At 38.6% G+C, this 22,276-nt stretch overlaps 1 protein-coding gene across 5 annotated transcripts in view; it reads left to right on the top strand.

Moving 5' to 3' along the window:
• Prkg1 (protein kinase cGMP-dependent 1) overlaps positions 1–22,276 on the top strand; it is a 1,181,731-nt gene that overhangs the window by 1,014,268 nt on the left and 145,187 nt on the right. For 4 of the 5 annotated variants that reach the window (XM_042262603.2, XM_042262599.2, XM_042262606.2 and 1 more), the window contains one exon: positions 16,061–16,126. In XM_042262603.2, coding sequence (XP_042118537.1) covers positions 16,061–16,126 — 66 coding nt within the window. Of the gene's footprint in view, positions 1–10,017; positions 10,310–16,060; positions 16,127–22,276 lie in introns of those variants that run through there. The other variant, XM_076564252.1, reaches the window with a different exon arrangement.

The raw sequence follows: 22,276 nt of genomic DNA, 5'->3' as shown, positions 1-22,276 counted from the left end.
AGCCAGATACGGCCTGTAGAATAGCACATTTGGGTCACTGTCTCAGGTAGAGAACATCCTGTAATTGGGGTTTTAGCACAGTCTGTGTAAGGTACATGGACGTTGGATAGACATAAATTTGGATTAAAATTTATATGTGCTGATTTTTAGTTCTATGACTTCAGATGAAGCCATGAAACTCTCAGAGCTTTTGTCCTCGGCCTGGGGACAGGCTCTGCAAAGAGCAAGATGACTAGTGGCCTATGTTGGATTTGTCAGATATAGACCATATCCTATTTATATTTTCATTTTTATTTTGCTTACTTTTTTTATTCTCTGAACACCCCTTTCAAATATAAAAATTCTCATTACTTGAAAATTTTTACAAAAACAGACTACTCACTGGCTTTGTCCCAGTAGTTCAGTTCACCTCTACCCCCAAGCATAGGAGTAAAATAATTCAACTTATTTTTTAATCAATACAATTTTAATTGATTTATTTGTTTTATGAGACAGAGCTTTATTATAGGGCCCTGGCTTGCCTCATACTTGCCATGTAGTTCAGGATGGCCTTGAACTCATGGCAAGAGGGATTTCATTTTTAGGCAGCAAAGACCTGGCACAGAGAAGTGTCCCATAATTGTTGCTTTTCCCAAATATCAATAAAGCTGAACTTTGGGTCAGCTTCAATTGTCCCACAGCTGTTTTTGGGACCATGTGTACTTCATGATGATCAGCAGGAGTAACAGCTGTGAATTCAAGGCCACAATTCTTGGCTCCTCCCAGGATTCATAATGCAGCAGGTGTTCAGTTAAGTGTTATCTATTATACAGTGAGGGAAATGCTTAGTGTGCCTTAGCATTCTTTTTTTTTTTTTTTTAAGATTTATTTATTTATTATGTATATGAGTGTTCTGTCTGCATGTATGCCTGCAGGCCAGAAGAGGGCACCAGATCTCATTACAGATGGTTGTGAGCCACCATGTGGTTGCTGGGAATTGAACTCAGGACCTTTGGAAGAACAGCCAGTGCTCTTAACCTCTGAGCCATCTCTCCAGCCCATGCCTTAGCATTCTTAGAACAGTGGCTAGGAATGGAACACAGTAAGTGAGATGTCCAGCAGATACACATTGTCTGCAGGACCAAGAACAGAAATCAATTGCTATATGTCTGTCCAGTCTGCCATGCAAACTGGATCCAATGGAAATCAATAATAAGAACAGTCGGGTGGTCGAGAAGGAAAGGTTGCTTGGGGCTACTAATGCCACCAGTCACTCCAGATAGTCTTCTTCCAGTCACCCAGGAAGGATTTGATGGTTTTTCCTTGTAGTTCACTATAGGATCGAGCAAAAAAAAAAAAAAAAAAAAAAAAAAAAGCAAAATAGGGAATGCATTGACCCCACAATGTCTCCTGTTGTTAGTCCTGTGTTTTCCATTTTTCTTCCAGAGATTTAATTTAAGTTTAACTTAAACTTAGTTGGCTGAGTTTCCAACATTCCTATAATCAGCCTACAGTCATTTGTGCCTTCCGCTGCCCCAACTCTGCAGGCCCCAATGTTAGTCTTCCCTACTTCCTCCCCAGCTCCAGCTCTTACGAATCACTTGGTAAATGCACTCTAGATAGTATTTTCTCATGCCTTTTCACAGGATATTTGTGTTGAAATGACCACCTCACTTTCTCTGCAGGGTAAGTTTTATGGGCACAAATAACAGTCCGTCTCTAATCTCAACACCATTTTCTTATTTCCCTGAGTTGCTTCCACTGTTGAGAGATGCCTTCCCTAGCACCTAGTCAGAGTTAGGACATTATGTGTCATTTGTTGTCCCTCTGTTCGCTCCTGTGACACACTTGGGTCACATTGCAATATAACTATCAATAATGTCTCTTAGTTACTGGACTGTGAACTCTTGGAAAGCAGTTTTTTTTTCTGCCTTACCTCTATATACCTAGCACCAAGGACTAGTTTCTTAGTCTCTGCATTCAGAAACTTTATTTAGTGTGGCCAGGTGAAATACATGATGTCTGGTAAATTCAGATAAACAGTGATTTATTTTTACTATATTATCACTTGAGATACACTTAAACTAAGAAATACTCATTTGTATAAGATTCAAATTACATTGAATGTTTTTTATTTTTATTGGTTAAATCTGAAAGCCTTACTTTATTATAGGAATGGGTGGAATGCCAAGGATTTTTTTCTCCATTATAGCAAAAAGCTATTTTACTCATTTCTATAGATTTTGAATTTCATATTAAGCCATAATGGAAAATTCCTACAATGTTATTTCAATTCTTGCTTATTCTTTGAAAGTATATTGTGTATTAACAAAAGAGGAATTGATTCAATATGAAAAAAAATGAGTGTTAATCCTTGAGGAACTTTCCACATTGATGAAAGAGACATTGGCAAGACAATTATGATGTATAACAAAAATAAGACTGAGTGAATTTAGTGTGCTTAGACATGCTATGATAATAATGGAATAATAATACTGACTAATGTTTATTGAGTACTTCAGTATGTTAGACAGTGTGTCTAGGTTCTTTTTATGTACTTACTCAACTGTTCTTCATATAATTGCTCTACTAAAGACTACTGTCTTCCCATTTTGTAAACAGAAGTATTGACAAGCAGAGAACTTAAGTATCTGACTACAGATCACATTGCTAATCAATGGTATCTCTGCATTTGAACCTGGATGAGTAACTCTTGAGTCTGTCCTTGTAACTACTGTGTCCTATTCTCTTAGTGAAAAAGACTTGGGTTACTGTCTGTGGTCAGTGAATCATATGTGATTAAATGAACAATATAATGTCATTATGATAAATGAATAAATGATGATAATTATAAATAAAAGGTCTAATGTCAATTTCTAGTGGAAATACTAATAAAACCCTAAACCACTCCTAAATATAACTGCTAATTATTGTATACAGACTTGAGTATCTCTCAAATGTTTGCATATATCTGTATTTAATTGTCATCTAGCCTCTTAAGAGATTCAAATTGGCACTATCACAGTTGCTTAGGGTGCTAGGAAGAAGATGCCCTTGCTGAAAAATACCTTCCTTAGTGTGTCATCGAGTTCCTATGCTTGCTGCCAATGGAAAGAGGGCATAGGGCAGCCCTGTAAGGGACACTGCAGGATACTATGGCAGGTCTCCTACTTGCTCCAGCTGCCAGTCTGGTGTCTCCATGCGACCAGGCTACAGTGGCATAAATGAGCTCTGTCCCTGATAGTTGTGAGTGATTGAAGTGTGGTGGTTGAAGGGGTAGCCCTGTGAAGGATAGGTGCTGAGAACTACAGTCCTAACACTAAAGGCCTTTGGCAGCTGGGAAAGATTTCAGCGGTCACTTCGCACTCAGAAGTTACTTCTAGAATGCAGAACTGGCTCAGGGGCTGCAAATGCTTTCGGCTCTTGCAGAGGACCCCGGTTAGGTTTGTTCCCAGTACCCACATCTGCAGCTCACAACCACAGTTGTTGAGAGTGCATACTGCTGTTGTAGAGGACCCAATCCCAGCACCCACATCTGCAGCTCACAACTGCATGTAACTCCAGCTCCAAAGAGATCCAGCGCCCTCTTCTGGACTCCTCAGAAATTTACGTTCATATTTTTTCCTAAATATTTAAGTGGGTGTTTTTCATTATGTATCTTTTAATCAATCTGTAAACATGCTTGACATATTGAACAAATTATCTTTAGGGTAGTTAGAAATTTAAGCTGAAAATATTTTAGGGACATTTCCATGCGCACATATCTGAATGGATAGCATTCAATATTTTAAGATCAGGTAAGTGTTTTTCTTCTATGTAACAAGTGCTGGAGAGATGTGGCAAGCCTGATATATCAAAATGCTTGATAGAGTCTGATATGTTAAATGAGTCAAATGCTTTTTGGAGTTTGTAGTGATTTGGCACATGTAACTTTTTATTTTAATTGGATATTCATTTCAATTATTTATCAGTTTGCTTGCTTCTGTTTGTCTTCAATTCAAAGTTAATCTTTGGTTTGGCTGAAATTATTTTGTATTGGATGAACTAAATTATAGAATCACTTAAATTTTTTGTTTAGAGAGTTACTATTTTACCCAATTAAGTTATAATAGGTGATATTTGAGGAACATTTATTCAAAAAGATTATTTTCAGTTTAAATTTATTTTAAATTATTAGGCATTACTCTCCCATAAAAGAGGCCTATTTAATTCCCAGCCTGGGAATTTTAATTTTCCAAATATGGTTTTATAAACATTTCCATATTGTTTGTGCCACCTGACAATGAGAATCTATCATTTGAAGTGTGTATATTTTGTTTCTACATAAGATATATTTTAGTCACTGATGTAATATTAGTATGCAAACTTAGGTAGTACATAGATGCCATATTATGCCACTTTATATTCAGATGATAGGTCCTAATTACAAGCTTTTAGTCTTTCTAGTGAAAAACTATTCTTGGATTTAGGATGAGTCATCCTCTGAGGAGCATTGAAAACTTTGATATTTAGAGTATCTTTGGAAACGTTCCTCTCAAACACTAATTAATTATGGAGAACTGCAGTGCAAAGATCCCCACTCCACATGGGAAAACTGAAACGAAAAACAAGGCATCCATGTTGACAATGGAATAAGGCATAGGAGGTCTCCCTTTGTACTTACCTACAAGAAAACATGAGTCCTACAGTGAAGGTGTGTTATTTCGGTAATACTGTGCTAATATGCAACTTGCAATTTAGCCCTCACCTCAGATGTGGATATATACATAAATATTTGAGACACAGTTTGGTAACATGTCCATTCAGTAAAACAGACGTAGAGATTCATCTCAGTCCCTATGACCATTCTATAACCAGATACACATTACTAGGCATTAGCTCCCTCCCATGAAGCTGGTCCCTGACCCACTCAGAAATGGGTTGTTTAACATGAAAGGGGGAAATCTCATGAAGCCCCAGCCCTAGACAAAAAAATCTACAAGCAGCTAAGGAATGCTGAGAGCAGGAAAAAAGTCAACAGGGAAGAGACCCTCGAGCTGGTTACCCAATGCTTGGTGGTCAGCCCTTGAAGTCAAGTACATACAAATAACATACGGACTGAGTGTGTTGCATTTATGTGATTAGAACATATACACAATTAAAGAAAGGTAAACCACGAATTTGAGAAAGAGCAAGGAGGTAACATTGGAGGGGTTGGATAGAGGACAGGAAAGGGAACAAATGATGTATTTTAATTTCAAAACAAAACCATGAACAAGACCATTTGGTTATTGTCCTAACAGTCAGCCACTGTCACAGCAGTAACCTCCTGCCTAGTTAGTTGGTTTCGTAGCATGTAGACTCTAAAGTTGTAGAACATTGTTGTTACCTCTTATCCCCTACCTGCCTGGACAGCAATGTCCAACAGTAACAACTAGCAAGCTTCCCACATGATTTTTCTGTATTCAGCAACCAAGGTGTGTGGTGTCTTTAGCAACTGGGTCTTACCATTCTGTTGATCTTACTTACCAACAACAATGTCAATAACCTGTGTAGCTTTGAGAGACTTTTGAAGACTTTCTGGCCAATATCTCCTCAAGAGATGTCCCGTACCTGGGATTTCCCCTTAATAATAAGTCATGTCTTCTGGGAACAGAATTATCCACCCATGCATAGTATTTATTAATTCTAATGCTAGCTATAATGGAATGTGAAGCGAATCATCCGAAATGGCTACAGAGAGGTAGCAAAAGCCATCAATCATGTCTTAGCATCCAGGAGAATGAAATCATTCGGCTATAGATATGAAAGAAATATGGGTTAGTGTTGAATCTTAGTTCAGCTAAGGTTACATCGGGAGCACAACAGAAAATAGCAATAAATATCCATTTCTTTCCTCACTTTCACTAACTCCATGTATTAAGTTGAACCATATGAACTTACTGGTATTCAGGCATTTTTTAACCTGCAAAAAGTAATTTCATGTAGTTCGATTCAGTAAATATATGTCTTCATTATCATGGAAGTAAACTATAACAATGTGAATTTTCTATGTAAAGTTTCATTATGTTATCAACCTAGGAAAAGCAATATGTAAAGGAATGTGAAAACTGAATTTTTCCAACTTCATGTCTCTCTTGTATTCACTGTACCTTTCCATATAGTTCCAAATATATATGCATTGTCTCAGGAAGTGAGCTAACACAATGAATGGATACATCTATACATGTAACCAGGGAAAATAAACTTTGAAGTTAACTTATGAGAACACTTTTTTTTCCTGGCTGTATAATTTTTTTTATATTTATTGACACAATAATTGCAGATATGTATGGGGTGTAATGAGATGCTTCCACACGCATATGTGTTATGTAATTATCAAGCCAAGGTAATTAACATTTCTATATCCTCACACATTTATTATGTATTCCTTGTAAAAATTATTACAAATTTTCTCCTTAAGCTATTTGAAACATATATTATTGTTAGCTATGGACACTAACGTGGTAGGGCATCTTCTCGAAGCAGCACCAGAACCTAATCTTCCTGTTCAATAGAACATTTTTTCTGATGACCAAGCTTTCCCTATTACCTCCTATTATTTTTCCCAGTATCTTAGTCACTGTTCTATTGCTGTGCAGAGACACCATGACCAAGGCAACTTCCAGATCATTTACCTGGGGGCTTGTTTACAGTTTCAGAGGTTAGTCCACATTGTCATGGCCAGGAGTATGGTAGCAGGCATGCAGGCTTGGGGCTGAGAGCTTACATCCTGATCCACCATCGATTAGAAAGAGAGTCTCTGGGTCTGGTATGATCTTTTGAAACCTCAAAACCCTCCCCTAATGACCTACCTTCTCCAACATGGCCACACTTCCTAGTCCTTCCCAAACAGTTCCACTAACTGGGGACCAACCATTCAAACATATGATGAGCCTGGGAGTACTATTCTCATTCAAACTACCAGACCCAGTCTCTGGTAACTACAATTCCACTCTTTAATTTCAGGGGATTAACTTTCTTTGATCCTATAGATGAGAAATATCATAAGGTATTTATCCTTCTGTCTGGCTTATTTATAGCAACACAATATTTTAAATTTATCTATGTTGTCACAAATACCATAAGTTCACTTTTATGGTTCAATAATATTTCTTTTGCATAGATGTACCACATTTTCTTAATCCATTCTTCAATTGATGATCATGTTGGTTGCTTCCATACCTTGACTACTATAAATAAAGAGCAGATTTGCAAGTCAAACACAGCAGAGACAAAGATATACAGAGACCCTGGGTAAGCACAGGACACTTGTCTACCTGGGCATCTCAAGCAGTGTTTCCTTCTCTTCTACACAAAGTCACCTATGTTTCCAAAAGAATCTTAGGAAATGTCTCTGCAGTAGCATTCTGTCATGATTTAACAGCTAAAAAAAAAAAAAAAAACCCTTTGCCAAGTCTACATTCTGAGGAGGGATAGACCTCAGAGATAACTCTCCTTCTGTTCCAGGTCTTTCACTCTGTCTGGGGCAAGGAGGAAGGCTAGCAATGAAACTAAATGTCTTAGAGGCAGAGAAGAAGGAATTTCTGATTCTCTGAAAAACCAAGCCATTGTTGCATTTGTCAATTTTAATCATCACTATTTACACATTCCTTCTTTCGTTCCTTCGTTCCTTCCTTCATTCCTTCCTTCGTTCCTTCCTTCGTTCCTTCCTTCCTTCCTCCTTTCCTTCCTTCCTTCCTTTCATTTTTTTGAGATAGGATCTTACTGTGTAACCCTGGCTAGGAACTTGCTATATAGACCAGGTTGGCCTTGAACTTACAGAGATTCACCCGCCTCTGTCTCCTGACTACTGGGAGTGTGCTGTTTTACCTGGAATTCCTATTTGTTGTTGTTGCTGTTTAAACTAAGACAAGTTTTACTAAGACTCTAATGTTTTGTGGGTCCTCATTGCTGGTACTACATATAAATTATGATATCCAAATAAAGAGTGCAGGTCTGTAGTCAACCTGCCTGTGTTCAAATATTGATCCTAGGTCATAGTTATTGTTAACTTATATTTGCCTTCCTTGAAATATTGCATGTGAAGTCATCAGAATAGTACCAGAAACATGAAGGATCTAGTAAATGTTATACATACAAGCCCTTATAAATGTGTTTGTGTGTGTGTGTGTGTGTGTGTGTGTGTGTATGTGTGTGTGTGTGTGTGCATATGACTGAGACAAGGTCTCAGGCTTTACACTGATGCTCCTCTCCTTTGTCAGGCTCTTGAGTGCTAAAGTTACAAGTGTACACCGCCATGCCTAGCTAGATCTACCGTTTAGAATGTATTGTAGTCAGGTTAGCATATTAGTTATTAGGACAGATGGCTATTAGGGAAGTTAGTCCCCCCCCCCTTTTTTTTAAATCAAATTTTGATTCCTTAAACTAAACTTCTCCCTGTATTTTATGAATAAAAGTTTCTTAAGGACATAAAACTTGTACTAACTCATCTCTAAGACCTACATGATGCCCACTGTGTAGATGTATAATCAATCTGGAATCATTTGTTTTTAGTATTTTTTGAGGTTTATTTTTGATATACTAATTTCCCTTTCTTTGGAATGATTGATGGGATAGATGGATCATATTATATTTGTAATTTTTAAAAAAGAAATATCTACAACTGATTTGCATAATGACATCCTCTAATGTGCATTTCTGACAACAATGTGTGACGTCTTCTTTATTCCATCTTCACCCAGTTGCTTTACTTTTCTTATTGACAGCAGCCAGTCCAACGGGGATGAGGTATTTGCTAGGTTATAATTTTCTTTTCCTTAATGATTAGTGACAATTTTTTTTCCATATTCTTGTTAGGAATTTCTGTTTTTAAAGAAATGTTCATTTTGGTTTTTTGGTCATTTTTCAATTTAAACATTTGGAGCCGGGCGGTGGTGGCGCCTTTAATCCCAGCACTCGGGAGGCAGAGTCAGGCGGATCTCTGTGAGTTTGAGGCCAGCCTGGGCTACCAAGTGAGTTCCAGGAAAGGCGCAAAGCTACACAGGGAAACCCTGTCTCAAAAAACCAAAAAAAAAAAAAAAATTCAATTATTTGGAAATTTTGGTCATTGATTTGCTGAAGTTCCTTCTAGGTTCCTGACATCAGCCACTTGTCAGCTGTATAGAATGCAAATATCCCCCAACCCTGTGGTTATGTTACCTCTGCATACTGACGACTGTTTGCTTTGATTTTCAAGGCTTTGGTTGTTTATTGTTGTTCATGCTTTTGAAATCATATCTAAAAACTTATTGCTCATAGTAATATCAAATAGTGCTTCTGCTGTAATTTCTTTTGGTTGTTTCAAAGTTTGAAGTCATACAATTAAGTCTTTAATCAACTTTTAATTGATTTTTGTATGTGGTGAGCAAAAGAAGTCACACATAGTTCTTACGCATATCCAATTTCCTAGTATCATTTGTGGAAGAGACTATTCTTTCTCAACTGTTTGTTTTGTGACCAAACCTTTGTCAAAACGTATTGACTGAGGCTCATTGATTATTCTGTGCCAAGCAGAATTGTAAGGTGTATAATTTCTTTGTTCACTGATCAATTCTACATGTAGTATATCAATTTCATTAGAATTGAGGTATCAATCATTTTGGAATAGTTTTGTGATTGAATTGGAAGTGGAAATGAGAGTGATCTAATTCAGAAAGCAGACAAAACAACCACAAAGCTGCTTAGGGGTCCTGTTTTCGACTAGCAGTCAGCTTCATCACAAACTATACAATTTTCCATGATTAATTCACTGCTATAATACTGTAATTTTCTTTATGTCTTCCTTTGATTCTTATTGTATCCTATGCATTTTGATTGTCCTACTTGATGTGTTAAGGTTCCCTTTTGAATTTTACTATAAAAATGATTTGCTTCCTCCTGCATGAATGCAATTTAACGGGGACGTTAACCGGTTGCACATGACCGAGAATGAAGGGCTAAGCCCATGTATTGCTGTAAGCTCACAGGCAATCGGAGGAGTGTCAGTTTCCATGAAGGCTGGCACTGGAAGTGTGGTAGTACTCTGCTGACATTAGTCACGCTGCCCCAGGGCTGCAAAGGGAGATCCCTGCTCTGACAGCTGCCCTGCATGAACTCTGCTCTGCCTTGGCTTCCTACCTCTGCGCTTGTTCCCTTGAGACATCCCTGAAGCACAGAGTTCTCTGAAAGCCACGAAACACAGGACAATTGCTCCAGAAGAAGAAGAGTCCGTGTAAAGCCTTGTTATGGATTACTCGGACACAGACAGTGACTCTACCTTGGGATACAGCGATGATGAAGATTCCAGTGATGAAGTCCAAAGAACGTCAGAGTCAGTGCACAGAACACTGCATTTGTAGATATTTGGTGATCGTGTCCACGCTCTGTAATTTCACTGCAATAGTTTCTAACTCCTCACAAAATGTTTTAAAAGCGACTACTACTAAACCATGAAGCTTTGCTTTTAATTTTTGAAATCAATGATATGCTTTTGGAAATACTTGGTAATTGACTACTTTTGCAATGGTCCATTTTTTATCACTATTATTATTGGTAATGCTGAAATCAACTAATGTGCAGGCACAGAACTGTATGAACGTAAAATTTTGCTTTTAAAGACTGTGAGCATGTTGTGTCTGGATTGTTATGTATATGACAAGTTTTATTTAATATAAAGTAGCAAGATTCATGTGCTAAGCAATCAGGGCAGTGTGTATTTAGTGTGGGCATTGCCTTACAGTTCTAGATATATAATATTCTCATGTATAATCTCAAAAAAAAAAACCGTAGAAACTACTAAATATACACCAACAAGTAAGAATTGTCTCCTTCCATGTTTTTCTTTTCTCCATGTCTAAGTCAGTATTATATGCAAACTTGGTCAATATTCTCCATAAAAATATAACAAGTGTGGATGGCTTAGTGACAACATAAAATCATTCGGATCCTCCTCTATTATATGTATTTGTAACATTAAACCAAAATCCAGATTATATTTATCTTTACCATGGTCTTTGAAACCACAACAGAAACAAATATATGCAGTAATCCCAGTATTGGCAGCTTTTCCCAGTAATACCCTTTCATTAGAAGCATGCCGCCAAAGTGGAAGATTAACATATGTCAAAGCCAAGTCAAGCAGTGTTTTGTTCCTCAGAGAAGCAGAGCCTCAGAGCATTTTTAGACATCTGACTAGAGGGGCAGTATTACCTGAATACTAGGAACAAGGGTGCTGTGGTGGCAGCATGATTTGGGGTCAAATGAACTTGACATTAAATAACTGCCTAGTATTACATGACATCATCATAAAACTGCGTAGCAGGTTAGGACATGTCCATGAATGGGAATTCTGTAATTTAACAGTTAAATGGCTATCAGATTTATTTTGTGGCTAGACACCAAAATATTTTGGTGCTGGCTTTATTAACAAATGTAATTTGTATGGTGGATAGTATGACCACTGCTCAAAAGTTATTCTGTGTTTTAATGCATGTATAATTATTATAAAATTTAACTCTGACAAAATATATGAGAGTGTGGATTTGTGGAAAGAATTTGATTCAGAGAACAGTCATTCTGTGTTCAAATACCAGGAGTGCAACTCAAGAGCTGGCTCTGACTGCTGATATATTATGTAGCTTGTATTTTTCATGTACTCATCCGAGACAAAATAACTGTCATTTGCTATATTCAATAAATGGTATTTGTATGAACTCTTTTTATACAGTTCTTAACATATGCTTATGTTTAATATGCAACCTTACTAACTTGGTCAGTATTCTGTATAAAAATATAACAACTGTGGATGGCTAAAATGCCTACTGACAACATAAAGTCATTAGGATCACCCTCTATTTTATACATTACAACATTCGTACCTAAATCTGGATTATATTCATAAGTAACAAAATATTTTATTGATTATCTTAATAGCCTTGATATTTTTACAGTCTATATAAAAAATTGCTTCAGAAAAACATTATATTCAATGTTCAAAGTCTAATTTAGATAACATAATAAAATCTTAAACTATTGGCTATTTATGATTAATCCATTAAAATTTATGTCCACAAAATATACTCAGAATTAAATACTGTTATTTATATTATTTTTAAGATTCTTAATAGTCAAGATGGAAATATTTCTAAATAGGCAATTTCCATTTTTATTTTTTTCTTCTATTTGGCAGTAGGTAGCAGAGATAAAAGGATCTCACTGTGTAGTCTACACAGCCCAGGATGGCCTTGACCTCATGATCCTCCTCCATGTGCTTGGATACTATAGTACAGGTGTGCACCAGTACAGACCATGTAAATAAGCAACATTATAACATGGAAGAACAGATTTTAAATGATGTTTTTATAAAGCCATGGTAGTGTTGCTGTTTTAAGAAGCTATTTGTAGTACCTTATGATGCCATAAACACATGGTGAGAATAAGTTATTCACAACTTATGAAGCCCATGGGAATGATGTGCTTCTGCTGGCTGTGTTTACTTCACACCCCAAAATCACCTTTGATAGAAAATATATCATCTGCAGTTCTCACTTTGTTACTGGGTAAGAGTGACACTGAATGGCTTCTTTCCATTTTCATGCTCAGGTAAGAGTACTGAGTTTTGTGGTGATATATTGCGCACCCTAATAAACTTGCCTGGGGATCAGAGGACAGAGCTAGCCATTAGATTAGACATAGAGGCCAGACAGTGGTGGCACACACCCTTAATCCTAGCACTCGGGAGGGAGGCAGAGATCCATCTGGGTCTCTGTGAGTTCAAAGCCATGCTGGAAACAGATCCAGGCAATGGTGGCACACTTTAATCCCAGTACTGGGAAGCACACGTGTCTTTAGTCCCAGGAAATGATGGCAGGGCAAAGAAAAGTATATAAGGCATGAGGAAACAGAAACTAAGGCAGTTCAGCTGAGATCCTTCTGGGTGAGGACTCAGGATTTCAGTCAGAGGACTCATGGAGTTGGTGAGGTAATAGGTGGTGGCTGTCGCTTGCTCTGTTTCTCTGATCTTTCAGCTTTCATGCTGATACCTGGCTCTGAGTTTTTCATTTAAAGACCATCTAAGATTCAAACAACAGAGGTTTACATAGCTTACAATTTGTAGATCTTAGGTTAACAGCGAGTTCCTGTGATTCTGAAGGCTGAATTTAGGGTTGGATAAAGGAGTCAGCAATCAAGACCACATACTGCACTTGCAAATTGTTTGGAAGGAGTCTGGTGGAAGGCCCATCTCAACTCCCCTCTCCATCTCTTTCCCTAAACCTGCCCCTTCAAAGCCTGCAAACACAGCTCCTCCCCCTGAGAGGCTCAAGATCACCCCTACAGGGTATATAAGTGGTATCCCCCCGAAAACAGACATGTGGTTCTTCCGGTCTTGTCCCAGTCTCCTCTCTGGGGTGGGGGTGGGGGTGGGAGGAAGAATCACCCAGGAGTGCTTTACCCATTAAACCTGGACTTTTCCTGATTCGGTCTGATTCGGTTTGTTGCCACAGCAGAGAAGCCTCCAGGGAGGCCTAAAACTTAAAACAAATGTCCCTAGTTCCATTCCCTAACTTAAACTTCAGGCTTAAAACTGCCTGAAACTTCAGTTCCAGGAGGATGCAATGCCCCTGGCCTTTGAGGTCACTTCATTACTATGCGTAGATGATGATGATGATGATGATGATGATGATGATGATGATGATGATATCTGATCTCTACCACCCCGGGGTTCAGGAATGCAATATGCATGCCCTCCTTATAGCACACACTAAGTACCTCCTATATTGGGCATTAAGGATTAAATAGGGAGAAAATCTAGCCATCATCCCTTGCCTGTATATGGCTTAGCAAAAGAGAAATTGAGTCCCTAACTAAATAGCCACATAAATAAATATATGAGTTATAAGTAGTAGTAGCCACTCCTGTGTGGAGATATGTAAGATAATGAGAACAGATACACAGGGAAGCCCACTGGCTAATTCAGGATGGCATGCCCAAGGGAAGGGCACTGGGAATAGGACCCAAAGGACAAACAAGGGTAGGGGGGGGGGCATCCAGTTGGAGAGAAGCATTTAAGCCTGGGAACAGCATGTTATGAGGACTGGGCACGAGGAAGAACATGTTTGCCAATTTTGAAAGGAGGCCATGTCTTTGGAAGGCAGAGAATGTGAAGCCGGCATAAGAGGCTCACTCACGCTGGCAGCTCCTGAGACGATCATACAAATTTTACAGTCAGAGGAAAACTTTGTGTTGGGGGTGGATTTAAAATCTTTTTCTGGGGTAGGAACAAGGGGGTTGGGTCTAGGGGAGAGGGGAGGTGGGAGAGAGACTGGGATGAGAGGAGAGAGGGGCAGCTGTGGTCGAGATGTAAGAGAGAAGAATAAATAAAAATAAAATTAAAAACATAAAATCTACAAGGAAGACCTTTCTTTTTTAAACTAAAAGTCACAAATGGAAAAGGTGTGTAAGAAAAACCTAATCTGCAGCACCTAAGAGTACTTTTCATAAAACATCAGGCACTGGGTGGAGAAACCTATAGAATCTCATTCAAAAACATAAAAGTAGACTCACCAGTAATGGGAAGGCATGTCATAGTCTTGTATGGAAAAATTAATATCAGAAACTGTTGCTTCTGAGATCAGTGGATTAATTCAATACATCTTTACAAGAGTCCCATTGTGGGGATTTTTTAAAAGAAGAAAAATGATTTCAGGTCGGTATCAAATAATGAATGCTGAAGAGTATCACAAGGGTATTTCTGGAAAAAATAATGTTAGTGAAAGAATATTTGTTTTGGTTTATCAAATACCAAATGCTGTTTCTGTTAAGCAGCTATAACCCATACAAGATAATATAGCAACACTGAAGGACATAACGAAAGGCAGGTCAATGGGGGGAAATTAGAGAATTTAGAGTTTGGGTCACAACTGTGTGTGTCTTCAATAGTAAAAGATGCATTGGGAACATCTTTATTTTCAGTACTTCAGATGCCTAGAGTAGGTGGAACATTGAATTTTGTGGTTTGAAAACATATCAACACAATACTTTTCTATGCAATTACCTCTGTGATGTGTTTCAAGCATATTTGCCATTAATTATATTGGCTTAGAAATGTTATCATAAGAAAAGAGGGTGCACTGTCAGGTGTAATTTAGTGTTATGACAATGATAATATTAAGTTTATGGTAGCTGAAAATGACTTGTGAAGTTAATTTACCAAATCCATCTCTTATTGGAGATGAACCAGGGAAGAATTTCAAGTGTCTCAGAGATTAGTAAGAACATGTAATTAAAGAATTTGCAGAGTACCTTTTACTCAGGAGGTGCCTAACTAGTGCTGGCCATTTTGGTCTCTTATTTAGAACCCTCCTTGTTATTGCTTTGAGTGTGTTTTGGGTTTCTTTTCTGTTTCTCTATCCTGAGACTCCTACACCAGACTCCTGTCACCTGCTATAGTTAAAAAAAATTGCGCGTTTTTGAAGAGATAGTCTTTATATATTGAAGTCACTGGGAGTAATATTTGTCATAATATTTATATATTTAAGTCACTGTGAATAATATTTATCAAATACTTGAAGAACCATGAGCTCTGGGACACAGGAATAACTATATATCATAAAGTCTCCCAAACCTTACTTGCATAAAAGCAATGTTACTATACTGAGAAAATATTTAAAGTTGGTCGTTTGATCTCAAAGATACAATGTCAAATTGATAACAGATGAATTAGATATTCTTTCCAGGGGTATACCTTTATAGTCTTTAAAAGCTTTAATCTATTCATTCCCATCTTTATCGTCATGCAATCAATTCAGAAATTCTCCCAAAAGAGCAAAGAAAACTCTTATATAATTTTCTTCCACTTGTGTAAGTGAAACTTTAAATTTGATAATTGTAACAAACTGCATTATAATTGCAGGAAATGTGTGATCTATAATATGTGTAAAGTGGCTCTTCACATGAAGCCTAAACCTGAAAGTGCATAAATCAGAGAAAGTTTATATACTTTGGTTCCTGGATGTGTCCCCACAGTCACTTGCCTTTGGTTTTACAGGCTGCAACATCCTAATGTGTCTATTTTTTTACACAGGGAGGATGTGAGAACGGCAAATGTAATTGCTGCCGAGGCCGTCACCTGCCTTGTGATTGACAGAGAGTAAGTACCTGGCTTTTTCTATGCATAGCACATGCTCATATCAGCAATATACATGTTTCTGGAATTAGTCATCATTTTGCAGTACTTTAATACTCGTTTAAAATCTTTTCCATTTCAGATGAGTTCTATATTTTATTCTCATATTATTCTTAGAAGCGGCTAGCCCTGCCAATCTGGCTTTGTAATCTTTAGTAAGATACTTAACCACTATGAACTACAGCTCCATAGGCTCACTTGAAAAGTGAAGATAAAGCAATATCATAGGGATATTTTGAGGATTAGGAAGAACATGTAATTAAAGAATTTGCAGAGTACCTTTTACTCACGAGGTGCTTCCCTAGTGCTGGCCATTTTCATGTCTTCTTTAGAACCCTCATTTATATTGCTTTGAGTGTGTTTTGGGTTTCTTTTCTGTTTCTCTATCCTGAGACTCCTCCACCAGAAGTCTCAGGGAAGATACTCTTGTAAAAAGTACCAGCTTTGGACATGGACAAGAGCCTATTTAGAAAAATGATAGGCTGTTTCGTGATATCCGTCACTGTCTTGCTTCTTCCCTTCATTATAGTTCACAGTTCTTCCTGAGATTAGGTAACTGTAAATAACAGGTTATTGCCCCAGAAGAATATGGTTCAGATGCATACAAGCCACATGGAACCAAAGAAGCAGATGTTTCCTCAGTGCAGCGTATGTGAGAAAGTTTCTCAGAGAGGCTGAGGGCCTGGCCCAGAGAGAGCTGCTAGGAAACCGTGCTAGTGGACCTGCACAGCTGCCTGAGACATTGTGCTGCAGTGAACTACAGCTGGGAATAGAGAGCACAGTTAGAAAGACAGCACTGGATGAGCCATGGGAACTCTGGGTGGAGACGTCCCCCATTTGATCCAGGACTCCTACTTTTGAGGTCCCTTCATGCTGGATAATGAGATGCTCGGCCATGGCACAGCTGCCACCAGATGGCTGCATCCACAGGTAGCTCTGGAATAGTTGTTCTTTTCTGGGTCGCAGAACCAGCAATGATCTGTCCTTGCTGCCTTTGCTGAACTTACAGTCTACTGAGGTTCTATCATGTACAAAGCATGGTGCTAGGTAAAGAATCTGAAAGTGTCTGGAGGGCAGTAGAAAGAGTCATCCGAATGAGCAGTTCATAAGGAAACTGTGAGCCAGTTTCCACTGGCAAAGGGAAAACTGTGTAAAGGTTGTTGGAAGACATTTTATAAGACCTAAGTGTGAAGGTATGATGAGGATGGGTTACCATAACACCAAATGATGCTATAACAACAACTCTGGTAATACTGAATGTCTAAATAGTCTCCTTTTAACAAATAATACCAAATGATAGACTTAATATAAAGAACTGTAGAAAGTGAATTATGGAGGGAGGGTTTGAAAATGGAATATGTAGTTGGGAGTCAAATTCCAGCTTGTGGTCATGGGGCCATTTATAGAAGGAATATGTAATAACAAATAGGTTTTAAAAGGGTAAAAACAAGGGGTTGACTATCAGACTAAATTAAAGTCTAAGAAATAATTTAAGGATATTGTTAGGGGAGAGAAAATGAGAGGTAGAAGGGGAGTCAGTCTGGGAGGCATGATGATATTCTACTGAGAATGAAATTCATTGGTGTGCAATCTTGGATGCTTAAGACAGATGTTCTGCAGGAAGTCATAGAGGTGAGCAGGTATGCAATTCATGTTACAGTAAAAATAAACCTCAAGTGTATTATAAAAAAAGAGAGGTGAAAGGGTGTTTACATTTAGTGCTTTGGTTTAGTCTTCCTGTGTTGCACACACATTTCAAGACATCTCCTTGTACCCAGTAAATACATGCTATTATAATTTATTAATAAAATTAGTATTTAAAATACAACCTGGCATTGTGACCAATGCCTGTAATACCACTTAGGAGGCTGGATCAGAAGGACTGTCATGGCCTGTAGGCCAGCTTGGGTCCACAGTGAATTCTAGGTCATCCTGGGCTACACTGAGGCTCTGTCTCAAAAAAGAAGAAATTCCAAGATAAAATAAATACTAAGAAATATAGATGCTTAAATACAGGAAGAGAAAGAGAGGGCTGGTGAGCCTCATCTTCATGTTAAAGCCTTCTGGTGATGAGTTTGAGCAGATATCCAGAGAGAGGGAATAACTGAAATGCTAAGGGAAAAGCTGGATATGCTGAGTCTGGAGACTGTAGTGGAGCGAAGGAAGGCGTTTTGAATTCACATCCTCCGTGTTTCTTCATTATTTAAAAAAAAAACAAAACAAATCAGAATAGTCAAACCATAAAAGGTGATGGTTAGGAGGTCTGTGAAGGAATGTTGTATTTTAACTACAATAAGTTATGGAAATCTATATGACCTTCATATTGTCTCTAGAGTGTAAAATAGAGAAACTGGCAAAGACAGGAAAGGGAGCGGATCGGAGTGCGGCGACGGAATAGAGACTGCTGGGCGATCTCAGCACTTTGTACCCCACAGTCCTTTATGTGTCATACATCTTCATATCTGTGTGGTGCTGCCTGTGGTGCTATTGTGTTCCCCAAAATATTGTGCACGCTAAGAAACTTATCTGGGGTCAGAGAACAAGACAGCCACTAGATATAGTGGCCTTTAATCCCAGCATTCCAGGGCAGAAATCCATCTGATCTCTGTGAGTTCAAGGCCACACTGGAAACAGCCAGGCATGGTGACTCACACTTTGAATCCCAGGGGGTGATGGCAGAAAGCAGAAAGGTATTTAAGGCAAGGCATGAGGACGAGGAACTAGGCTGGTTAAGCTTCAGGCTTTCAAGAAGCAGTGCAGCTGAGATCCATTTGGATGAGGACTCAGAAGCTTCCAGTCGGAGGAAACAGGATCATCTGAGGAACTGCTGAGGTGAGGTGGCTGTGGCTTGTTCTGCTTCTCTGATCTTCCAGCATTCACCCCAATACCTGGCTCTGGGTTTGTTTTTATTAATAAGACCTTTTTAAGACTCCTGCTACAGCTGCCTGAGAGGTAGGTAGCATGCTTTACAGAAGGTGGAGCTGAAGTCCACTGAGGTTTAGTAACTTGATGGGTTTTTAAGTAAATAGAGCCCACATTAACTTAGCTATGTGCGTGCACACTGGACAGGACTTTGAGGATCATTGTCATGTGGTCTTGCTCCATCTCTTCTGCCCATTGATGTAAGAGCTATGGAAGCATCAAATAGCATTGCACGTACACGTTCTCCCTCATCCTTCTCTTTTCCTAACCCTAGGCTTATCCACTGTGCAGTAGAGATGGATAGGCATTGTCAACAGAGCTCAGCCCTTGAATATTGACCAAACAATTCTATGAGAATATGCAAAACTACTCAAACTCTTTCACTTTCCTTTTCAATGAGACAATGGGATAATATTACCTAAATTATAAATTTGAACTGAAAACAAATAATTTAACATGTACAAAGAGCATGCATAGCAGAACATGAGTGGTAAGCTCTGAAAAAAAATGTGTATTTCATACATGCACACACTCTCACACACACATACATACACACACACATTCACTGAGAGAGGTCCAATTTTAAACAGAAATACAAAAAAGACAAATTAAGTCTTTGAACTCAAGACATTTATGACTTTGAGAGAAGATCTTGAGTCTCCAAGAAAACATTGAATCCATAGCAGAAAGAAAAAAAGAAAGAAAGAAAGAAAGAAAGAAAGGAAGGAAGGAAGGAAGGAAGGAAGGAAGGAAGGAAGAAAGAAAGAAAGAAAGAAAGAAAGAAAGAAAGAAAGAAAGAAAGAAAGAAAGAAAACAGAGAGACACACAGACAGAGATAGAGATACAAACTAAGACAGAGAGAAGGAGAACAGCAATGGAGGGATCCTGTCAAAATTGCTGCTGGTACCTAATTTATGTCCAATTAGAGCAGCACCAGGGCATCATCCTGTGCAAACAGATGGCAGACATTAGGACTGTCAGCAAAAGGAGCTCCCTTCACTAATTTACAAGCTAGGTACCATGTTACATAAGCCAGCAGTTATGCTTTCCTAGGGGGAAGCAGAAGAACACCATTGTAACCAATCATGAATGTCAAACTTTTGTTTTAAAGAAATGCTCATTGTCAAATCAAAAAATGATGACTAGATACCTGTTCCTGCCAACAGCATTCCCGAAGATTTTTTTCTTATATCCTGTTCATTATCTTTGTACCCTCCAATGTTGGTCCCCCAATGCCATCTGACTGCCTGTCTTTCCAGCTTTGACATCATAGCTGATGTTCCGACATCCTCTTCCCTGTGCTCTAAAGGCATCAAATCCCTTTGCTAGTTCCACTACACACACACACACACACACACACACACACACACACACACACACACACACACACAAACACACACACCTGTTTTTTTATCTCTGTGTGTCTTAATTCCATTCTTTCATTTTCCAGCCCTTTACTTTAGGCTTTGCATTAATTTTGGTAAAGGCTAATTAAGGATTAAGATAAAACTAAAAAGTGAGTGAAAATCCAGAAACCTATTTTAGGTTTTCAGGAACATTCAGAGAATAGAAGAGGGATGTGGTGATACTTTGTGTATGCTCTAACAAATACAGCTTGCCTGAAGATCAGAGGGCAAAGCCAGCCACTAACTAGCCATAGAGGCCAAGCAGTGGTGGCACACACCTTTAATCCCAGAACTTGGGAGGCAGAGGCAGATGGATCTCTATGAGTTCTAGGCTACCCTGAGCCACACAAGATTGATCCAGTCTAGAAAAGAAACACCCAGGCAGTGGTAGCACACACCTTTGATCCCAACACTTGGGATCTCATGCCTTTAAGCCCAGCACTAGGGAGGTGGAGACAGGAAGTGGTATGGCTGGGTAGAGAGAGGAATATAAGGCAGAAGGAGACAGGAGCTAAGAACCCTTCCAGCTGAGGATTTTGTAAAGGTAAGAACTAGTGGCTGGCTGCTCTGCTTCTCTGTTCTTTCAGCTTTCACCCTGATATCTGACTCTGGGTTTTTAGTAATAAGACCAATTAGGATTCATGCTACAGAGGGGTGCAAGAGGAAAGACTTGGAGACTATAGTCCATTCACATACACTATTCTAAGCACATCAATCAGGTCAGTTTCCTGAGGGATTATGTACCATGGTAATTTGTCCACCTAGGTCACCTGTCTTCTTCTTTGTATAGCATGCCATTCTCTGTCCACATGATTGGGCTATTGAGACTCCATCTGCCCCATAACCTATGGCCATATTACTTAACTGAGAGCATGATACTTAAAGCCAGTGTTAGCCTTTCCTACAACCTAAGTGATTTTTATTTTGGCTCATTTTTGGGGAAAAGAAAGTTAGGGTGATGTGACGATATTGGCAGGATGATTGCAAGAAACAAATGTGCCTTGTTAGAATGCCATCCGCTACAATCATTTTGCCTGGTCTTGTCTTTTCTTTTCTTTTCTTTTTTTTTTTTTTATGGAGCTGTAATTGAATACTGCACTTTTCAGAGACACATTCTAAGTAGGAAAGATAAAATCCAGAAGTTTAGAAGAAAGGCCCTGTATTAGTTTAGTTTAATGATGTGAGTTGAATTCTAGCCTGTCCTTTACAAGTGTGATCTAACTACAAAACAAGCACACTTCCCAAAAAAGAAAGCTATTCCAGGAAGAGTCAGTGTGGTTTAAAGTCATGGAAAAAAGATGGAGGGACAACTCTTTGGGATGCTTGTTTTTCCTAATGCCTTAAACTGGTCACAGACCTTCCACTAATGCTGGTCCTTCTAGCAAAGATGAACAGCTTCTCTGGCTAGGATGTGCATTGAAGAGTTCCAGACTCAACTCAGCAGCTGGACCCGAGCTCACTGCTTACCTGCCCTGCATTAGCCATCCTTAGCAATATACTTGCCGTTTATGAGATTTCAAGGCAAATATATGAATGGTTTGTAGCCCTACTCTGTTACACAAGAAGCAGTGTCTCTTAGATTCTATGGACTCTATGAAGAGCCCACCGTCATTAATATCTTGATGTGAAATGACAAAACTTAGCACATTCTTATTTACAAAGCATTGTTTGAAAAATTTGACATGTCTTAACTGGTTATCCAATACCAATACTGAGTAGTCAGCCATGAGATTATACACATACAATCAGCAGAGGGGGGTGTGTGTGTGTGTGTGTGTGTGTGTGT

Source organism: Peromyscus maniculatus, chromosome 1, assembly GCF_049852395.1.
Source record: "Peromyscus maniculatus bairdii isolate BWxNUB_F1_BW_parent chromosome 1, HU_Pman_BW_mat_3.1, whole genome shotgun sequence".
Taxonomy (NCBI): Eukaryota; Metazoa; Chordata; class Mammalia; order Rodentia; family Cricetidae; genus Peromyscus; species Peromyscus maniculatus.
This window is presented reverse-complemented; position numbering and strand designations above follow the sequence as displayed.